Raw genomic sequence first — 18,649 nt, 5'->3', positions numbered from 1 at the left:
TTCTCGTGTCCAAGGAGCCATACGGGGACAGGACACCCAGCTCCGTAGAGCGATTCCACCCGAGGAACGTCTGCTGGTTACATTAAGGTACGTTCAAAATCTAAACCAATGACAGTCCAAATTTAGTGTTTTCTGACATGGATTTTTTGTGTATTTTCCTTTCTTTTTTTATCGTAACCACACCATAAAAAGAATAAATTGTAATTTTTTTGTTTGTTTGTTTTTCTTCCAGATTTCTTGCCACCGGAGAGAGTTTATCATCCCTCCACTTCCCATTCCGGCTTGGAATATCAACCCTGTCTGGAATAGTTGCGGACACCTGCCGGGCTTTGTGGAATGTACTCCGGGATGAGTTTATACCCCTACCCACCTTGGACATGTGGCTTGAAATTGTGGAAAAATTCTGGAATGTGTGTGATTTCCCCAACTGTTTAGGAGTGGTGGATGGAAAGCACATTCGCATTATCAAACCAGCCAGGACAGGATCGGAGTACTTCAATTACAAAAAATATTTTTCTGTGGTGCTCATGGCAATAGCCGATGCGAACTGTCGCTTCATTGCCGTGGACATTGGAGCTTTTGGCCGTGGCAACGATTCCCAGACTTTCAAGAACTCTGATATGGGCCGCCGTGTGTATGGCAACAATTTCAATTTTCCACCGCCACAACCTCTCCCCAACACTCAAGGTCCACCGATGCCATTTGTTATGGTTGGGGATGAGGCCTTCCAGATGTGTGAAAACCTACTGAAGCCATATTCCACACTAGAAGGATCTTTAACTACAGACTGACCAGGGCCCGAAGAACAGTAGAGTGTATCTTTGGCATTCTGGTCGCTAAATGGCGCATTCTTGCATCAGCCATAAATCTAAAAGTGGAAACAGTCGACGAGGTGGTCAAAGCCTGTGTGGTTCTGTACAATTATATAATGGTTAAGGAGCAACCCAACATTGAACTGGATGAACCAGTTGCACACCCAATGCCCGATTTCCAGCATCACCCGCTGCGGTCAACTGCAGCCGTTGGTCACATACGGGACCAATTTGCTGCCTTTTTTGATTCAGATATTGGATGTGTGTCATGGCAGGACAATGTTGTTTAAAAGTCATGTTGTAATTACATCTGTACCAGTAATTTTCTACAATGATAATATTTCTGATTAATAAACTTTACTTTTGGTTGTGTTGACCGTCTCTCCTATCTTTTTCCTCTCCAAACCAAGGTTGTCCTAAAACTGGCAGTATTTGATCTGTATTTAATATCAGTTTTTATAATCCAAAACCAGGAGTGGGTGATAAAGGCAGAGGTGCTAGTTATTATGTTAATATCATAATTTACCTCAAACTGTTCCACTCCTTGTTTTGGCTTACAAATACTGATATAAAACTCTGGCCACATACTGCTAGTAATGGCAGCCATGTTGCTTTATTTGTAAGCTTGTTGACGTCATTGCTAGGGTTGAGCGAAACGGGTCGAAATTGTTCAAAAGTCGCCGACTTTTGGCAAGGTCGGGTTTCATGAAACCCGACCCGACCCCAGTGGGGGGTCGGCCATGAAGTCGGCGATCTTTTGAATCTGGAATCGGAATTCCGATCCCGATTCCCGATATGTTTAAGATATCGGGAATTGGTATCGGAATTCAGATTAAAGTGTAAAATATAGAATTAAAATAAAAAATATTGCAATACTTACCCTCTGACGCGCCCTGGTACTAACCGGCAGCCTTCCTCCTTCAAATCCGCGCTTCTAGGACCTTGCCGTGACATCGCGGTGACGTCGCGGCTTGTGATTAGCCGCGCGGCCGCCCATGTGACCGCTCGCGCGGCCAATCACAAGCCGCGACGTCACCCGCGACGTCACCGAAGGTCCTGGAAGGGCTGATTCTTAGGAAGGAAGGCTGTCGGAAGGAAGCAGGGCGCTTCCGAGGGTGAGTATATACCTAATAGGAATATACTCACCCTCGGAAGCGCCCTGCTTCCTTCCGACAGCCTTCCTTCCTAAGAATCAGCCCTTCCAGGACCTTCGGTGACGTCGCAGCTTGTGATTGGCCGCGCGAGCGGTCACATGGGCGGCCGCGCGGCCAATCACAAGCCGCGACGTCACCCGCGACGTCACCGAAGGTCCTGGAAGGCTGATTAAAAGGAAGGAAGGTTCCTGGTTAGTACCAGGGCGCGTCAGAGGGTAAGTATAAGGATATTTTTTATTTTAATTCTATATTTTACACTTAAATATGGATCCCAGGGCCTGAAGGAGAGTTTCCGCTCCTTCAGACCCTGGGAACCATGGAAACCCAATGCACTGCATTGGGTTTCGAGTTTCGGCCGACCCCGACTTTTTTTATAGGATCAGCCGATTTCACTCGACCCGACTTTTCCAAAAGTCGGGTTTCGTGAAACCCGACCCGATCCTATAAAAGTGAAGGTCGCTCAACCCTAGTCATTGCGTCATGATTCTCTTCTCCTGTATCCATTGGACACAATCTGAAGAGACAATCACTGTCACACTATCTACTCATCAAGTCAGGTGTCAGAAATAATGAATTCATGATAAACATATACAGGCTCATGAATTCACTATTTCTGACACCTGTGCAGGTGAGCATAGATATGTAGCGTGTGACCACCATTGTCCCCTCAATTTGTGTGTAATAGATTATGTATAAAGAAGAGAAAATGGTGGTTATACAAGGCAGTTCTCTACTCAACAGGTCAGGTGTCATAACTAATGAGTTTTTTTTTTTACACCTGACCTGTTCAGTAGAGGACTGCACTGTATTTCCACCATTTTCTCTTCAGACTGCCACACTAGCCACAGACAAAAAGATTATGGAGATACATGTAATATTTTTTGGCCCACCTCATATCTGTAAACTAAAGACACACAAAGCTGCAGTCTTTTTATTTTTAACTACTGGAGATATGATGTGGCCCAAAAAGTAAGTGTGTGGCGACGTTTCTTGGCGCACGGTGTGTGTTGCCGGCGGCAGAAGACACCATGAACCAAACATAATTGTGGCAAATCAAACTTTTTTTATTTTGTTAATAACTCAAAAAAATTATTTTTTACTGCGCCGGCTTGGGGTAGAGTGATGTAAACTGGGGGGGGGGGTTGAAGAACTGAGGCCTGGCTAACCGTGGACGACGCAGGGGTGGCAGGAGAAGGGGCAATGAAACTAGAAGGGTCTGGAAGTTCGGGTATGGGGCTTGACACATGAGAGGCTTGAGACGCACTGGAAGGGTGAGACAAACCTGACATTACAGACACATTGGTAGGTGAAGGGGGAGGAATGCTAAGTCCTGTTTTTTTTTTTTTTTGGTTTGCCTGGTTGGGGGAGGTCTTGATGGGCTCATGTGGCGGGTGACCTGTCAGGGTCCGGCTGCACTGTGTCAGAGTTCATAGTTCTCGTAGAGCGTGCAGCCCTGCCAGAGTCCATAGTGCTCGTAGAGTGGAAGGCCATGCCAGGGTCCTGCTGCATGGTGGTGGTGGCGGTACGGAAGGTCATGCCAGGGTCCTGCTGCATCGTGGTGTCAGTGGAGGAGGTCCAAGCAGGAGCAGCGGATGTCATGGTGGTGGCGGTGGGATGTCCAACTGCACTCGGCATGGTGGTGCTGTAGTGGTGTCCGGCTGTGGAAGGAATTGAGGTGGCCGTGCAGTGGGATGCAGCAGAGGTCGGCATTGAGGACAATCGTGACAGTAAAGGCACAGGTGGATATGCCTCCACTGTCTGCTGGAAATACCGACTCTGCTGCATAGCCTGCATGTAAGCAGCATTGCAGGCCTGCGTGACACTCAGCTGGAGATCAGGAGTAAGGTGTTCTGACATGCCCTGCTCAATTTGGTTAAAAAAATGATGAGCTGGCCTCTGGAGGTCGGCTTTCACTTGATCAAGGCTTTTGGTGACCTCCTGGATTCAAGAGGTTATGTGAAACATCCATTCGGTCACCTAAAGCCTTGATTGCTTCGTGTAAATCCGAGCTCAAGTGCAAAAACTCGGGCATGAGTGACCTGTCTGAAGCCCTCTGCCGCTGCTGGGATGAGCCCAAAAAAAAGGGGGCAGTGGAAGAGGACTGCGAAAGGGGAAGACCTGATGGACCAGCTCCCTGGTCTCCAGTTAGTGTGGAAGGCCCACTTGCTGCTGCGCTGCTGGATGGCTGGGACGGGTCCGTGGCTGTCTGATGAAGGACCGCTCCAGAATCTGGGCCGACAGTCGTGCTGTGAAAAAAGGAAAAATAAAATTATCAAAAATTTACCAGACGCAAAATCCTGTGGAATTTAAAAATACAGATTATGGCAATACAATACAACATAAAGCATGTGATAAACGTTCTCTGGGCAAGGACCGGTCTTAAAAATGACAGAACGAGATGTTATTTGTAGCGTCTGATCCTTGCTCCTGAACCACTGGGAACACGGCTCTCTTGACGCAGGTCCTTGTTGAAGCGGTCCTTCATCGAACGCCAACGTGTTTTGACTTTGCCCACTGTTAAAAAAAAAAAAAAAATAGACAGAAATGCATTTCTTTTACGCAAACCTTGCGCAATCTAACGCATGCGTTTCCTGGCGGCAAATAGACGCCTGTAGAAATTACTACATGTTGCAAGACGCAAGCAACGAAATGACGCATGCGTCGTCAAATGCGGCAAAACACGAACAAAAAAAAGCATGCGTTTTTAATGTTAAATATAGGAAAACACAACGCATGCGTTTTATATGCGGTACAAGCGCTGCGGCAAAAAACGCAAATGTGAAACCAGCCTTAAGGTACCGTCACATTAAGCGACACTGCAGCGATATAGACAACGATGCCGATCGCTGCAGCGTCGCTGTTTGGTCGCTGGAGAGCTGTCACACTGACAGCTCTCCAGCGACCAACGATGCCGAAGTCCCCGGGTAACCAGGGTAAACATCGGGTTACTAAGCACAGGGCTGCGCTTAGTAACCCGATGTTTACCCTGGTTACCATTGTAAATGTAAAAAAAAAAACACTACATACTTACATTCCGGTGTCTGGTCACGTCCCTCGCCTTCAGCTTCCCGCACTGACTGTGAGCAGCGCGCCGGTCGGCCGTGAAGCAGAGCGGTGACGTCACCGCTGTGCTCTGCTTTACGGCCGGCCGGCGCTCAGTCAGTGCGGGAAGCTGAAGGCGAGGGACGTGACCAGACACCGGAATGCAAGTATGTAGTGGGTTTTTTTACATTTACAATGGTAACCAGGGTAAACCAGGGTAAACATCGGGGCGGTCCTGCGCTTAGTAACCCAATATTTACCCTGGTTACCAGTGAAGACATCGCTGAATCGGCGTCACACACGCCGATTCAGCGATATCAGCGGGAGATCAGCGACCAAAATAAAGTTCTGATCATTCCCCAGCGACCAACGATCTCCCAGCAGGGGCCTGATCGTTGGTCGCTGTCACACATAACGATTTCGGTAATGATATCGTTGCTACGTCACAAAAAGCAACGATATCGTTAACGATATCGTTATGTGTGACGGTACCTTTGGTCTACATAATGGGGAAGAAGACAGTGGTGGTTGTGTTACAGCTCTGGTGATGAGGTGGCAGCGGTGTAATTGCAGGCTGTAAGCTTTCTTGAAGAGACAGATTTTCTAGTTCCTTCTAAAGGATCTGAATGTGGTGGCTAATCGGACATATTTTGGCTCTGTATTCCAGAGGGGACTCTCAAAGTATTGGCAGTGTTTTGGGTGAGGAATGTATCAGTGAGAAGTAGGTCTTGGGAGGACCAGAGATTGCATGTTGTAAGATGTTTGGCGATTTTTATATGGAGAGCTTTGTAGGTCAATGCTAGTACTTTGACCTGGGTATGTTGTGGAATTGGAAGCCAATGAAGGGATTTACAGAGTAGTAGCTAGGAGAGAGGTGAATTAGTTGGACAGCAGAGTTAAGGACTGACTGGAGTGGTGCGAGACTGTTGGCAGTAAGGCCATAGATGAGGATATTGTAGTAGTCGAGGCAGGAGATGAGGGTGTGTATATAGATATCTCTATATATCTCTATATCTATATCTCACTTTATTTAGTTGGTCTATGAGATTTAGATACATTTATATTTGCATATTTAGCAATTGAAGATTCCATACAGCTGAAATCGGCATTAACAAGTGAAGTTTTTTTATGGCATATATACTTACCTCTATACACTAAGCTTTTCAAGTAGTGCTGTAGTCTTTAATGACTCTCTAAATACCAGCACAATACACTTTATTTAACTGACTTCATTGACATATGTATTTGCATGCCAAGCAATTAGAGATCTTATACAGCTGAAATCGGCTTTAGTGAGTAAAGTCTTACATTGCCTTTTATATTTACTTCTATGCATTAAGCTTAATTAGTGCTGCAATGTACTGATCCTATGAAATCTACTGTCCAGATTTAAGTTGGCTGCCTTATACTTTGTTTTCTGTCTACAGTTGAACCTTCTGTAAGGGCTTTGTATCTGGAATTGTTCCTTTGGCAGTGATATAGTAAGGCTGGTTTCACACTTGCGTTTTTGAACGCATGCGTTTTTTTAAAAAAACGCATGGTACAAAAACGCATGTAAACGCTGCGTTTTTTTGACGCACGCGTTTAACGCGTGCGTTAAAAAAACGCAGCGTTTACACGCGTTTACATGCGTTTTTGCATGCGTTTGCGTTTTTTTGGGGATTTTCAAAAAAAAATAAAAAATAAAAAAAAAGGTTACCAGACACAACCAATGGGAATAGAGAGGGCGTACATGATTGGCAATCAATATATAGACCCTAGGGGTACAGAAAATTTCAGAGCTTGCTACTGTTTCCGGTGTCATGATGGATCTTTCAATGGCGAACTTTTATTTCAAACTGGAGTTCAGCTTCAAGATTTTCCTTGCCTGTGTTTTTGTTTGGGAGCAAGAACGAAACCGCCAAAGATGGAGAAGGAGACAGCGTCGGCGTTTTTGGAGGCACCCCATCATTGAAGTGCGTGAGACCCGTGGAGCATATCACACGCTCTATGCGGAGCTGAATGCCAACCCGGAGAAATTCCAGGATTACACCAGAATGTCTCAAGATTCTTTCCGGGATTTACTGTCTCGTGTAGAAGGTTCCATACGGCGACAGGACACACGGCTCCGTAGAGCAATTCCACCCGAGGAACGTCTGTTAGTGACATTACGGTACGTTCCAAAACTAAACCAATGACAGTCCAAATTTTTGGTTATGACATGTATTTTTTTTTTTTTTTTTTTTTACCTTTTTCTTATTTAAAAACACCATTAAGAGCCGATTTTAAATGTTTTTTTTGTTTCCTTTTCTTCTAGATTTCTGGCCACAGGAGAGGGTTTATCTTCCCTGCACTTCCAATACCGCCTTGGAATCTCAACCCTGTCAGGTGTCCACAACAATTCCGGTCGTGCGTTATGGAATGTACTCCGTGAGGAGTTTATACCCGTACCCACCGTGGACATGTGGCGGGAAATATCAAAAACATTTTTGAACGTGTGTGATTTTCCAAACTGTTTAGGGGCGGTGGACGGGAAGCACATCCGCATTGTTAAACCTGCCAGAACCGGATCTGAGTTTTTTAATTATAAAAAATATTTTTCGGTAGTGCTCATGGCAATAGCGGATGCGGAGTGTCGCTTCATCGCCGTGGACATTGGAGCTTTTGGCCGTGGCAATGATTCCCAGACCTTCAAGAGCTCGGATATGGGCCGTCGGGTATATGGCAACAATTTTAATTTTCCCCCTCCACAGCCTCTCCCCAACACTCAAGGCCCACCGCTGCCATTTGTTATGGTTGGGGATGAGGCCTTCCAGATGTGTGAAAATCTCCTGAAGCCCTATTCTAGTAGGGACTTGGACCACACACGCAGAATATTCAACTACAGACTGACCAGGGCCAGAAGAACCGTAGAGTGCAGCTTTGGCATTCTGGTTGCTAAATGGCGCATTCTTGCAACAGCCATCAATCTAAAAGTGGAAACAGTGGACGAGGTGGTCAAAGCCTGTGTGGTTCTACACAATTATATAATGGCTAAGGAGCGACCCCACATTGAACTTGATGAACCAGTTTCACACCCATTGCCAGATTTTCAGCATCACCCGATGCGGTCAACTGCAGCCGTTGGTCTTATGCGGGACCAATTTGCGGCCTATTTTGTGTCCGATATTGGACGGGTTTCATGGCAGGACAATGTTGTTTAAATGTCCTGTTGTATGTTAATGTTTACCAATTATTAAATACTGATACAAATTTTTCTAATTAATAAACTTTTTTGTGTTCACCAGGTCTCCTGTCTTTTTCCTCTCTAAACAAAAGGTTGAACAAAGATGGGCAGTAGATATGTATATCATAATTTGTAATCCAAAACCAGGAGTGGGTGATAGTTGATGAGGTAATAATTAGATTTTTTTAATCATAATTGACCTCTGTTGCACTCCCTATTTTGGTTTACAAAGAATGATATAAACACGCATACTTATAATAATGTAACCAGATTTAAATTTATTTATTGGTAATCTTCTTGACGTCATTGCGTCAAGACTGGCACGCTCTCTATACCCGTCAAGTCAAGTGTAAGAAATAATGAATTCATGATGAACATATACATGATCATGAATTCAAAATTCTACACCTGCCCAGGTGAGGATAGATAGTTAGCGTGTGCCAACCCTTGTCCCATCAATTTGACAAACATTTTCACATAATGTGCTATATAGAATATGGTGAATATACAAGTCAGTAATCAACTAAACAGGTCAGGTGTCTATTTTGACATCTGACCGGTTCAGTTGAGTTCTGAACTTGATTGCCACCACTTTCTCTTTGTACAGTGACACTACACTAGTTAAAAATTAAAAATAAGAGTATGGAAATAACTACTATTTTTTTGGCCAACTCATATCTGTATACTAAAGAAACACATATAGATGTTGTCTGGTATTTTATACTACTGGAGATATGTGTAGGCCAAAAGAATAAGTGTTTGACGAAGTTTACTGGTGTGTATTGAGAGCGGTGAAAGACACAATAAACCAAACATAATTGTTGCAAATAAACTTTTTTTTTTATTGAGGAAAAACAAAACAAATTTATTTTTTGGTACCGCGCCGGGTTGAACCACGCCGGCTTGGGGTTGAGTGACGTAACTGGGGGGTATTCAGAACTGAAGCCTGGCTCACCGTGGAGGAGGCAGAGGTGGCAGGAGAATGGGCAAGAAAACTTGAAGGGTCTGGAAGTTCGGGGATGGGGCTTAAAACATGAGGGGCTTGAGACACACTGGAAGGCTGAGACACATTGGTAGGTGATGGGGGAGGAATAATCAAAGTTTTTTGTTTTTTATGCGTTTTCCGGGTTGGGGGAAGTCTTCTTGGGCTAGGTTGTAAAGTGTGGGCGGGAGGCACGTCAGGACCCGGCTCCACAATTACACAGTCAGTCTCCATTGTGGAGCGCTCGGCAATGTCTGAGTCCAATGGGGGGAAAGATAAAGTCCCGCCTGGGTCCTGGTGCCTCGTTGGGGGGGGGGAACAAAAACCCTCCCAGGATCCTGGTGCCTCGTTGGGGGGGGGGGGGGAACATAACACCCTCCCAGGGTCCTGGTGCATCGTTGGGGGGGGGGGGGAAATAAAGCCATGGATGGGTCCTGCTGCATCGGGGTGGGTCCTGTCCGGAAAGGTATGGCTTGGTCGTGCTGCATCATGGGGGGCCCGGTGCGATACGCCATGGATGGGTCCTGCTGCATCGGGGGGTGTCCTGCCCGGAAAGCAACGCCTCGGTCCTGCTGCATCGGGGTGAGTCCGGTCCGATATGCCAGGCCTCGGTCCTGCTGCATCGGGGTGGGTCCGGTCCGATATGCCAGGCCTCGGTCCTGCTGCATCGGGGGTGGGCCGGTCCGATATTGCATGGATTGGTCCTGCTGCATCGGGAGGGTGCCGGGACGATAAGCCACGCCAGGGTCCTGCGTCATCGTGGTGTCAGCGGAGGAGGTCCAAGCCGGAGCTGCGGTCGTCACGGTGGTGGCGGTGGGATGTCCAACAGCACTCGTCATCGTGTTGGCGCTGTAGTGGAGTACACCTGTAGAGGGAATAGAGGTGGCCGTGCAGTGGTATGCAGCAGAGGTAGGAATAGTGTTTACTTGTGACAGTGACGGCACAGTTGGATATGCCGCCACATTACGACTCTGACTCTGCTGCATAGCCTGCACAAAAGCAACATTGCAGGCCTGCATCACACTCAGCTGGAGATCAGGGCTAAGGTGTTCCGACATGCCCTGTTCGATTTGATTAAAAAAATGATGAGCTGGCTTCTGGAGGTCGGCTTTCACTTGATCAACGCTTTTGGCGACATCCTGGATGCGGCACTCTAACAGGTTATGGGACACATCCATTCTGTCACCTAAAGCCTTGATAGCTTTGTGTAAAACCGAGCTCAAGTGCAAAAACTCGGGCATGAGGGACCTACCCGAAGCCCTCTGTCGCTGCCGGGATGAGCCCGCAAAAATGGGTGCAGCGAAAGAGGACTGCGAAAGGGGAAGACCTGATGGGCCAGCCCCCTGGTCTCCAGTGAGTGTGGAAGACCCACCTGGTGCTGCGCTGCTGGATGGCTGGGACGGGTCCGTGGCTGCCGGCTGAAGGACCGCTCCAGAACCTGTGGCGACAGTCGTACAGTGTGTGCTGTGAAAAAAGAAAACAGAAAATTAATACCAATCTAGAACAAGACGGTACATCCTGTGGAATTAAAAATGACAGATTATATCAATGCAGTACAACCGGAGGCATGTGAGAAATACTTGCGTTCTCATGAGAAGGACCGGTCTCAGGAAGGCCAACACACGGTGGTATTTGTAGAGCCGGTGCCTTGCTCCGGAACCACTAGCTGCACTCTTCTCTGCACGCAGGTCCTTGTTGAAGCGGTCCTTCATGGAACGCCAACGTGTCCTTACTGTGTCCACTGTGAAATAACAATAAAATATAATGGTCAGAATAAGGACTTTTGCCCGTGCTCTCGTGACTGGGTGTGATGACAGAAACTACGAAAAGTTTCTTTCATCACACACAGTCAAGAGAGCATGGCCAAGGTCTGTTGCTTCACACTACCGTGCAATACTTACCAAATGCATTACGGACCCGTGGCGGGGAATTCTCCCAGCCATCCCACAACGCTTGGGCCACCTCACTCCACAAACGACGGAGAACACTATTGACTGCGTGCTGTTGATCCCGGCTGTCCCACAACGGGACTCGCTCCTGGACCAGACTGATCAGCAGGTCATTATCAATCCGGTCGTCGTCCCGTTGTGAAACCTAAAATTAAAAGAAAATCATTTAAGTTTGTCAACCACATTTGGAAAAAATAAGACACGAAGATGAGAAAGGGCAGGAATATGAAAGACAACTTTCAGAAAAGGATGATACAAGAAAAATGTAAAGAAAAACAAGGGTACAGAAAGGAAGTTAAAAGAATATTACAATAAGGACAGTCTGCCTGGTATACATACCCGCTGCCGTCTTCCACCTGGACCTTGACTCCGCTGCTCAGTACCTCTCTGTCCCTCAGTTGAAGTGCTCTATAAAATAAAAAAAAAAAAAAGCTGACGGACAAAAAACTTACCTCGCTCACGTGATCCACTTCTGATTGACGTGGCTGGAACTCCTCATCAGACGAGGAAACCGGAGAAGACATTCTGATGCGTGTTGAAAGAAAAAAATAGAAGAAATTAGGACATGTAGATCCAAAAAATTGAAAATGAATGCATTACATTCATTCATACTCACATTGCTCTGTGTCTTGTCCAACAATGCGTCCGGGCAGGGTGCTGTCTTCTTTGGAGTCTGATGAGAAGTGACCAGAAACTTCCCCCAACCTTCCTTTTATAACCCTGCTGCTATGGGGGAGGCTTATCAGTGTCTAGACATCCTTATCTACAGTTAATTCAATGGTGTCAAAAAAACGCATGCAAACGCATGTCCAAAAAAACGCATGCGTCCCCATTGACTCCAATGCATTTTTTGGTCAAAAAAAAAAAACGCATGTAAACGCATGCGTTTTTTTGGTAAAAAAAAACGCCCCTCAAAATACTACAAGTTGCATTTTATAAAATGAAAGCATGCAGTTAAAAAACGCATGCGTTCACAAACGCGTGCAAACGCGTACACCTAAAAACGCATGCGTTTTCAATGTTAAATATAGGGGGAAAAAACGCATGCGTTTTTTTTGTAAAAAACGCTGCAGACAAAAACGCAAGTGTGAAACCACCCTAACTGAAGCTTTGCATGATGACACTGGCCTAGTTATATATGGGTCTACCACCCGATTAGGCAGTTACTTTTGTATTTGTATCTCCATTTTTACTTCATTTTAGATTTTCTGTTTAAAGATGATTTAATTTAACTTTTTTGGCTTATGCTTCCTTGTTCTGTTTGGATCTATTACCATTTTGGGAAGTGCCTTTAAATTAAGCCATTCGCTTGTAGGTTTATTTTATTTTTTTTATACTGTCAAAGTACACTGAACAGCCCGATACCTTATAATCGTAAGAATGTGTGTCCGGTCAAGTCCAGATATGCTATTTACCTGCAAAATACCCCTAAATCTACAGGTGAAAATATGGTAATAAAGGCAGTAATCAGAATTATAAAATATCTTTAGCCTTGTACAAAAAAAATGTTTTTGTCCAAATTGCAGCAGATATTTGATTTTTTGTTTGTTTTTTGTTTTTGTTTTGTGTGTTTTTTTTTTTTTTGTTTTTTAAACCTTGTATAAATGGTTTATGTTGGAGCCTTTGGATTTCATAATTTTTAAATTTGTATCTAATGATTTCTATTTTCTTTTTCAGGCCTCCTAATCCAATAGAATTCCTTGCAGCTTACTTGTTAAAAAACAAGACCCAGTTTGAGGAGCGAACCTAATGGACATTACTTTGATTGTCATCTTTGTCATGAATATCAATGACTTTTAGGAACCTCACACATCTGTGACCTTCAATCATTGTGGACTTTTTTTTTTGTTTTGTTTTTATTTCACTTTTTAAATTGTATTTCTCTTGTGCATTTCTGATCAGATTGTCAAAGGTGACAAACAAAATAAAGCTTTTTAAAATAATGTATACTCATAAATAGAAAATGTCAAACCGTACTTGTGGCTTAGTGATGCATTGAACCAGTACAAAAGAGGTGAGGTTCTTACAAACCAGCTTACTGTAAATCAGATCTTCTTACAGGGCATATGTCAGAACAGTCAACACTTGTAGGCTGTCTATATGGGCATGTAAGTCACAGATTGTTAAATAAAATGATACCTTGATATCTGTGATTCGACTTCCTATTCAAGAGTAAAATAGTAATCCATATTTTAATGGGTAATGAGCTGTTAAGCGCCGGAGGGTGATTCTCCGGGACTTCTATTGTCTGTCCCATAGATCTGATCTTTAATGAAAGGGAAGGTTGGGTGTGGTGGCTTTACTCTTATGATCCCATGGCTGCCATCGGAGCATTACTACCTTCACTAGTTTATGGGGCCCGTGAGCTGGGGGGGCCTGGCATCCTGGTTTTTATGAACGGGAGCGCTGTGTGGAGGGACCAGGAGGAGGAGCGTCATTGTGACAGAGGAGCCAGTGCTGAGCCACAGGAGGGTGGGACCCCACCATCCGATCCCCACTCAGCCCACACTCATGCAGTATTATCCTCAGTCGTCATTGAGCAGTGCAGCATCGGGTGAGTGTCTAAAGGTACCGTCACATTCAGCAACTTTTGAACGATAACGACAGCGATCCGTGACATTGCAGCGTCCTGGATAACGATCTCGTTGTGTTTGACACGCAGCAGCGATCTGGATCCTCCTGTGACATCGCTGGTCAGAGCTAGAAGGCCAGAACTTTATTTCGTCGCTGGATCACCCGCTGTCATCGCTGGATCGGCGTGTGTAACGCCGATCCAGCGATGTGTTCACTGGTAACCAGGATAAATATCGGGTTACTAAGCACAGGGCCGCACTTAGTAACCCGATATTTACCCTGGTTACCATTGTAAATGTAAAAAAAAACCAAAACACTATATACTCACATTCTGGTGTCTGTCACGTCCCTCGCCTTCAGCTTCCCGCACTGACTGAGTGACGTCACCGCTGTGCTCTGCTTTACGGCCGGCCGGCGCTCAGTCAGTGCGGGACGTGACAGACACCAGAATGTGAGTATATAGTGTTTTTGTTTTTTTTTACTTTTACAATGGTAACCAGGGTAAATATCGGGTTACTAAGCGCGGCCCTGCGCTTAGTAACCCAATGTTTTCCCTGGTTACCCAGGGACTTCGGCATCGTTGGTCGCTGGAGAGCTGTCTGTGTGACACAAGGACTTTCCAACGATCATGGCCAGGTTGTATCGCTGGTCGTGATCGTTGGAAAGTTGATCAGTGTGAAGGTACCTTTAGCCTGTGCTGGTAGTGTATGGATGGTGTCCTCACAGGCTCCAGTCCAGACCTGCAGCGTTAGGGTGTCAGCTGGTGTGCTCAGTGACTGCATTAGCCATTCTATCAGCACAGCAGCCGGCTCACAGTTCTGTCCTGACCCCTGTTTTATGTCAGCTGTACATCCTGATGAGAGCAGAGGTCTGTGCTGGAGACCTCTTGCAGAGAAGCATAGGGCTGGCTGAACCAAATCTGACTCCTGGCAGGACACAGCAGCCCTGCCCTCAAGATTCCCATAGGTGTCATTTCCACTTCCAAACTGCTCTGAAAAACTTCAGAATTGAGCTGCTGTGTCCAGTCTGGGGGCAGATGGGTCACAGCCAGTATTATCCTTCTCTGCATGGGAAGGAAGGGGGTGTGGGAGAAGGGTCACCATGACTCTGCTCATCAGGATTTATAGCTGAGAAGTAGATTCACCTTACAGAGATGTCATGTACCAAACGCACATTATGCTCTGTGTGTATCTATCTCTCCTAAGGCTAAGCCTGAAGTGTGGTATGACATTGACAGCACAGGAATCAGCAGCACTGGCGGTGCCGTCCGTCTTTTTGCCTTATAGCTCAGTGGATATATCTATATATCATTGAGGCCGGACTCCAGCCTGGGAGGCTAATTGGAGAAGATCTGCAGGGTGAATAAAGGCTCTTAGGCCCTGCTCTCACGAGCTTATAACACGGATGAGTGCTATGATGGTTTTATCTCACAGCACTCGGACCAATGTTATACTATGCGGCAGCGCACATCTGCAATTTTTTTTTTTTCTGCAGACCGAAATTGCTCTATGGGAAAAAAAAACACATTATGCTGTGTTGCTCAGGAATTCGAATCACACGCATCCGCTGAGGTTTATGGATGCGTGTGAAACATTGGCCTGCACTCGGCTGTCATTTGAGTGCAGTCCGATTTCCACGGCCTCCGACAATGGAGAGCCTTCTCAATGTGCTCCTATTCTCTCATGCAGGAGAATCAGATCACACTAAGCTATATACAGAGCTTCTGAGTATGTTCCTGTATTACCTGTGCACTGACACTATGCTATGTGCAGAGCTCCTGTGTATAATGGCACTTATGGGAATATTATTGTTTTTCTCTTTCCCCCATGACGGCACCATGGAGAGAGAGGGATCCGCCCTCAGGGACAGGAAACCTACAGGTGAAAAAAGGCGGTACCTCTCTCCCACATCAGTTTGGTTTCCTGTCCCTGACAGGGAACCTACAGCAGACCTGATTGATGAGTCGTCGTGGGATGCCGAAGGTCCATCTGACCGATCTAGGCAGCGGGGAGCCCTGCCTCGGGCATGGTGGTCTTCCTCTCTCCCCAAAACGCCACGGTTCCAGGGTCTCCAGTGAAGCAGGATCCAGTCTGCCTCTCCCTGTGGATTCCTACGGCCGGTAATAGGTGGCGGCGGTCCCCTGGTGTTACACCGCCGGTCAACCTGTGGCCCAGGAGAGGATGGTGGTGGCGCTGCTAATTGGGGCGGCCGCTGCTTCCGACGCTCCCTCCTGGAGGCTGGACGCTGGAGAAGTGAGCCGCACGTGCGCCCGCCGGCTGTAAAGCATCTCTGGGAAATCCAGAGTGCGCAAGTGCGGGGAGGTGTTTCCAGGGCGGCTTGCTGCATTACTGGGTAATCGGTGCTGCGGCGCGCCGCCCGCAGGGAGAAGATATTTAAGACAGCAAATAGTGAAATCGAGCACCGGATCTTCTATGAGTGACCAGGAGCAACCGATAGAGCAGACCCTGCATTGCGCTCCAAAGAAGCCTCAGCGCCATCACTTGCAGCGGCGACAGCAACAAGGAGATGTCTCTTCCCAGCGTCAGTTCGGGATCGCAGCGCAGCAGAGGCTCTAGTGAATCCAAAAGGCCATCAGCGTTTCAAGTCGTGGAAACCACTCCTACGCCAGAACCGGTATCCCCCTTGCAGCAGGAGGGTAAGTGACCTTCGTGAAAGTTCATCTTCTAAATAGGGTTTGTTGTGTCTTCTTAAGGAAAGAAATGCACAGAGTATGCGCAATCTGCACGATAGATGGGTGAAAAAGCTCTGTACAACTTGTATAGAACATACCGTAAAAAAAAAAAAAACTGATCAAAAACCAGGTGGAAGATGCGATTAAAGTTATTAAAAGTTTAAAAAAAAAGCGCAAATTCAGACACATCCCTGGAATCGAGTACCAGCGAGGAAGACAGCGACCGTTCCAGTTCCAATAGCTCCATCTCTTCACCTTCGTCCTCGGAGGGGGGTTGCCATTGCTTCCCTATTGACGAAACTGATGCCTTAGTAAAAGTTGTTAGAACAACTATGGGGCTGGTAGAGTCCCGGCCCAAAAGAACGGTGCAGGACATTGTTTAGCGTACTAGAGCAGAGGAAATGAAGAGCGTTCCCATTAAATGAGAAAATACAATCCCTAATTAAAAAGGAATGGAAAAGGCCAGACAAAAAGGTCCTCGGTGACATTTTTGATAAAGCAGGGGATAAGAAAAAAAGCCTTCCTGGGGATTCCCAACCAGTCCTATAGACGACCCTTTCGGAGCAGGAAATTGATACGCAGAAAGCCCCCTAAAGGTCAAAAGGATGGAAGGGAGGCTAAAATATTTAGAGGGAAAGGGTTCATGTTCATCAAACCCGACAACAAAAAACACCCCAATGAAGATGTGCCCCAGGTGGGAGGGAGATTGCAGCAGAAAGAAGGGCGTTCCAGCTCCATAAAATTCCAATTCTTTATTAGTCCATTAAAATTATTCCATGTTGGTAAATCCTTGCATACATGTGAATACTTCAGTACAAGAGTTAGTGCGACATGTTTCGATGTAGTCCGATCTTAATGCATAGTTATATGTGAGCCACAATGATTCCTTTCTAGTGTTCATGGACCAATCCCATAAGCAGTTCTAGTCACCTGACTGTTACCGCAGGTCCTGAACAAAACTTCCTCTCCGCAACTATACAGGTTGCTTTTAATTAAAATTGAACAAAACTTTAAATTACAATGATAAAACAGAAAAGGATTATATAATGCAATTGATAAATATCTAGCAATAACGATACATAATTTCATTTTTTCTATTGAGGCCATGCGGATATCTGGTTTGGAGGTTGTATATCCAAAAAGCTTCCCTAGTGAGAAGTCGTCTCTTTATATCTCCTCCTCGCTGCAATATTTTACCTGTTCTATACCCTGAATTGTCATCATGGATATGGATAGGGAGATTGGCCTACTTTTTCCATCATACATGACGGCACCACGAGAGAAGGGATCCGCCCATCAAGGACAGGAAACCTTCAAGATAAAAGGGGCGGCTCCTCTCTCCATATCAGTTGGTTTCCTGTCCTTGACGGGGAACCCTCAAGATGAAGACTTCTGATGAAGACAGAAGAGGATGCCTGGGTCGGGTGGATTTGGGCAGGCGCTGGTCTGCTGCACCCGTCACCAGGTACCGGTAGTCGCCTCAGGGGTCGTGTATTCCATGCCCCCGAGCGAAGCATGGACATACCCCGTGAGGCAATGCCCGGGTAGAAAATTATCCTCGGGGGCCGCAGATAGTGTTTCCTCCCTATTGATTAAAAATCCTGCTATCCTCGGGGGTCACTACATGGTGCCCCCCCTGTTGATCAAAGGTGGCCATGCAGCCCGTAAGGCAAATCTGTGCCCGGGCTGAGTAAGTCTCCTCAGAGGTTGGGGGGCCTCCCTGTCAAGAATTAAGAGCAGGTCTCTCCCTCCTCCCCCTCCTTCCTTCCTGGTCGGTACCTGAGAAGTATGAAGCAGTGTCTGGCAGCGTTGAGGGACGCTGAGGGTAAGCTGAGGCTCTGCAAGCCTCCCTCCAGCCAGCGCCGGGTACCCGGAAATGGAGGTGTGCACAATACCCGGCAGAACGTTTGATGCGGGCAGGGGGGCCAGAAACTTCGGCGCGCACCGGAAGTAAAGGCCGGGTGCGCGCCTGGAAGTAAAGCGCGCATGGGCGCTGAAGGAGCGTGCATCGGAAATAACGGCCGTGTGCACGCGCAGGACCCGGCGGCAGCACTCAGAGACCAGATCAACCAGGTGAATGGTGGATCAAATAGCGCGCACCGGAAGTGGTTGCCAGGTGCGCGCTCTGGCATAGTTATACAGCGCAAGCGTTGCGCTAGCGGCCGGCAGATGCAGGATCAACCAGGTGATTGATTGCATCTATGAACATCGGAAGTGGTGCAGGCACGATCAGCCAGGC

At 46.6% G+C, this 18,649-nt stretch overlaps 1 protein-coding gene across 3 annotated transcripts in view; it reads left to right on the top strand.

Annotated features, from left to right (window-relative positions):
- The window catches only part of DPY30 (dpy-30 histone methyltransferase complex regulatory subunit), a 54,909-nt gene extending 41,621 nt beyond the window's left edge, over positions 1 to 13,288 (top strand). For all 3 annotated transcript variants that reach the window (XM_069769268.1, XM_069769266.1, XM_069769267.1), the window contains one exon: positions 12,822 to 13,288. In XM_069769268.1, the coding sequence (XP_069625369.1) occupies positions 12,822 to 12,894 (73 nt within the window). In that variant the 3' untranslated portion in view covers positions 12,895 to 13,288. The remainder of the gene's footprint in view (positions 1 to 12,821) is intronic.
- Positions 13,289 to 18,649: the final 5,361 nt, after the last annotated feature.

This window comes from Ranitomeya imitator, chromosome 5, assembly GCF_032444005.1.
Source record: "Ranitomeya imitator isolate aRanImi1 chromosome 5, aRanImi1.pri, whole genome shotgun sequence".
NCBI lineage: Eukaryota > Metazoa > Chordata > Amphibia > Anura > Dendrobatidae > Ranitomeya > Ranitomeya imitator.
This window is presented reverse-complemented; position numbering and strand designations above follow the sequence as displayed.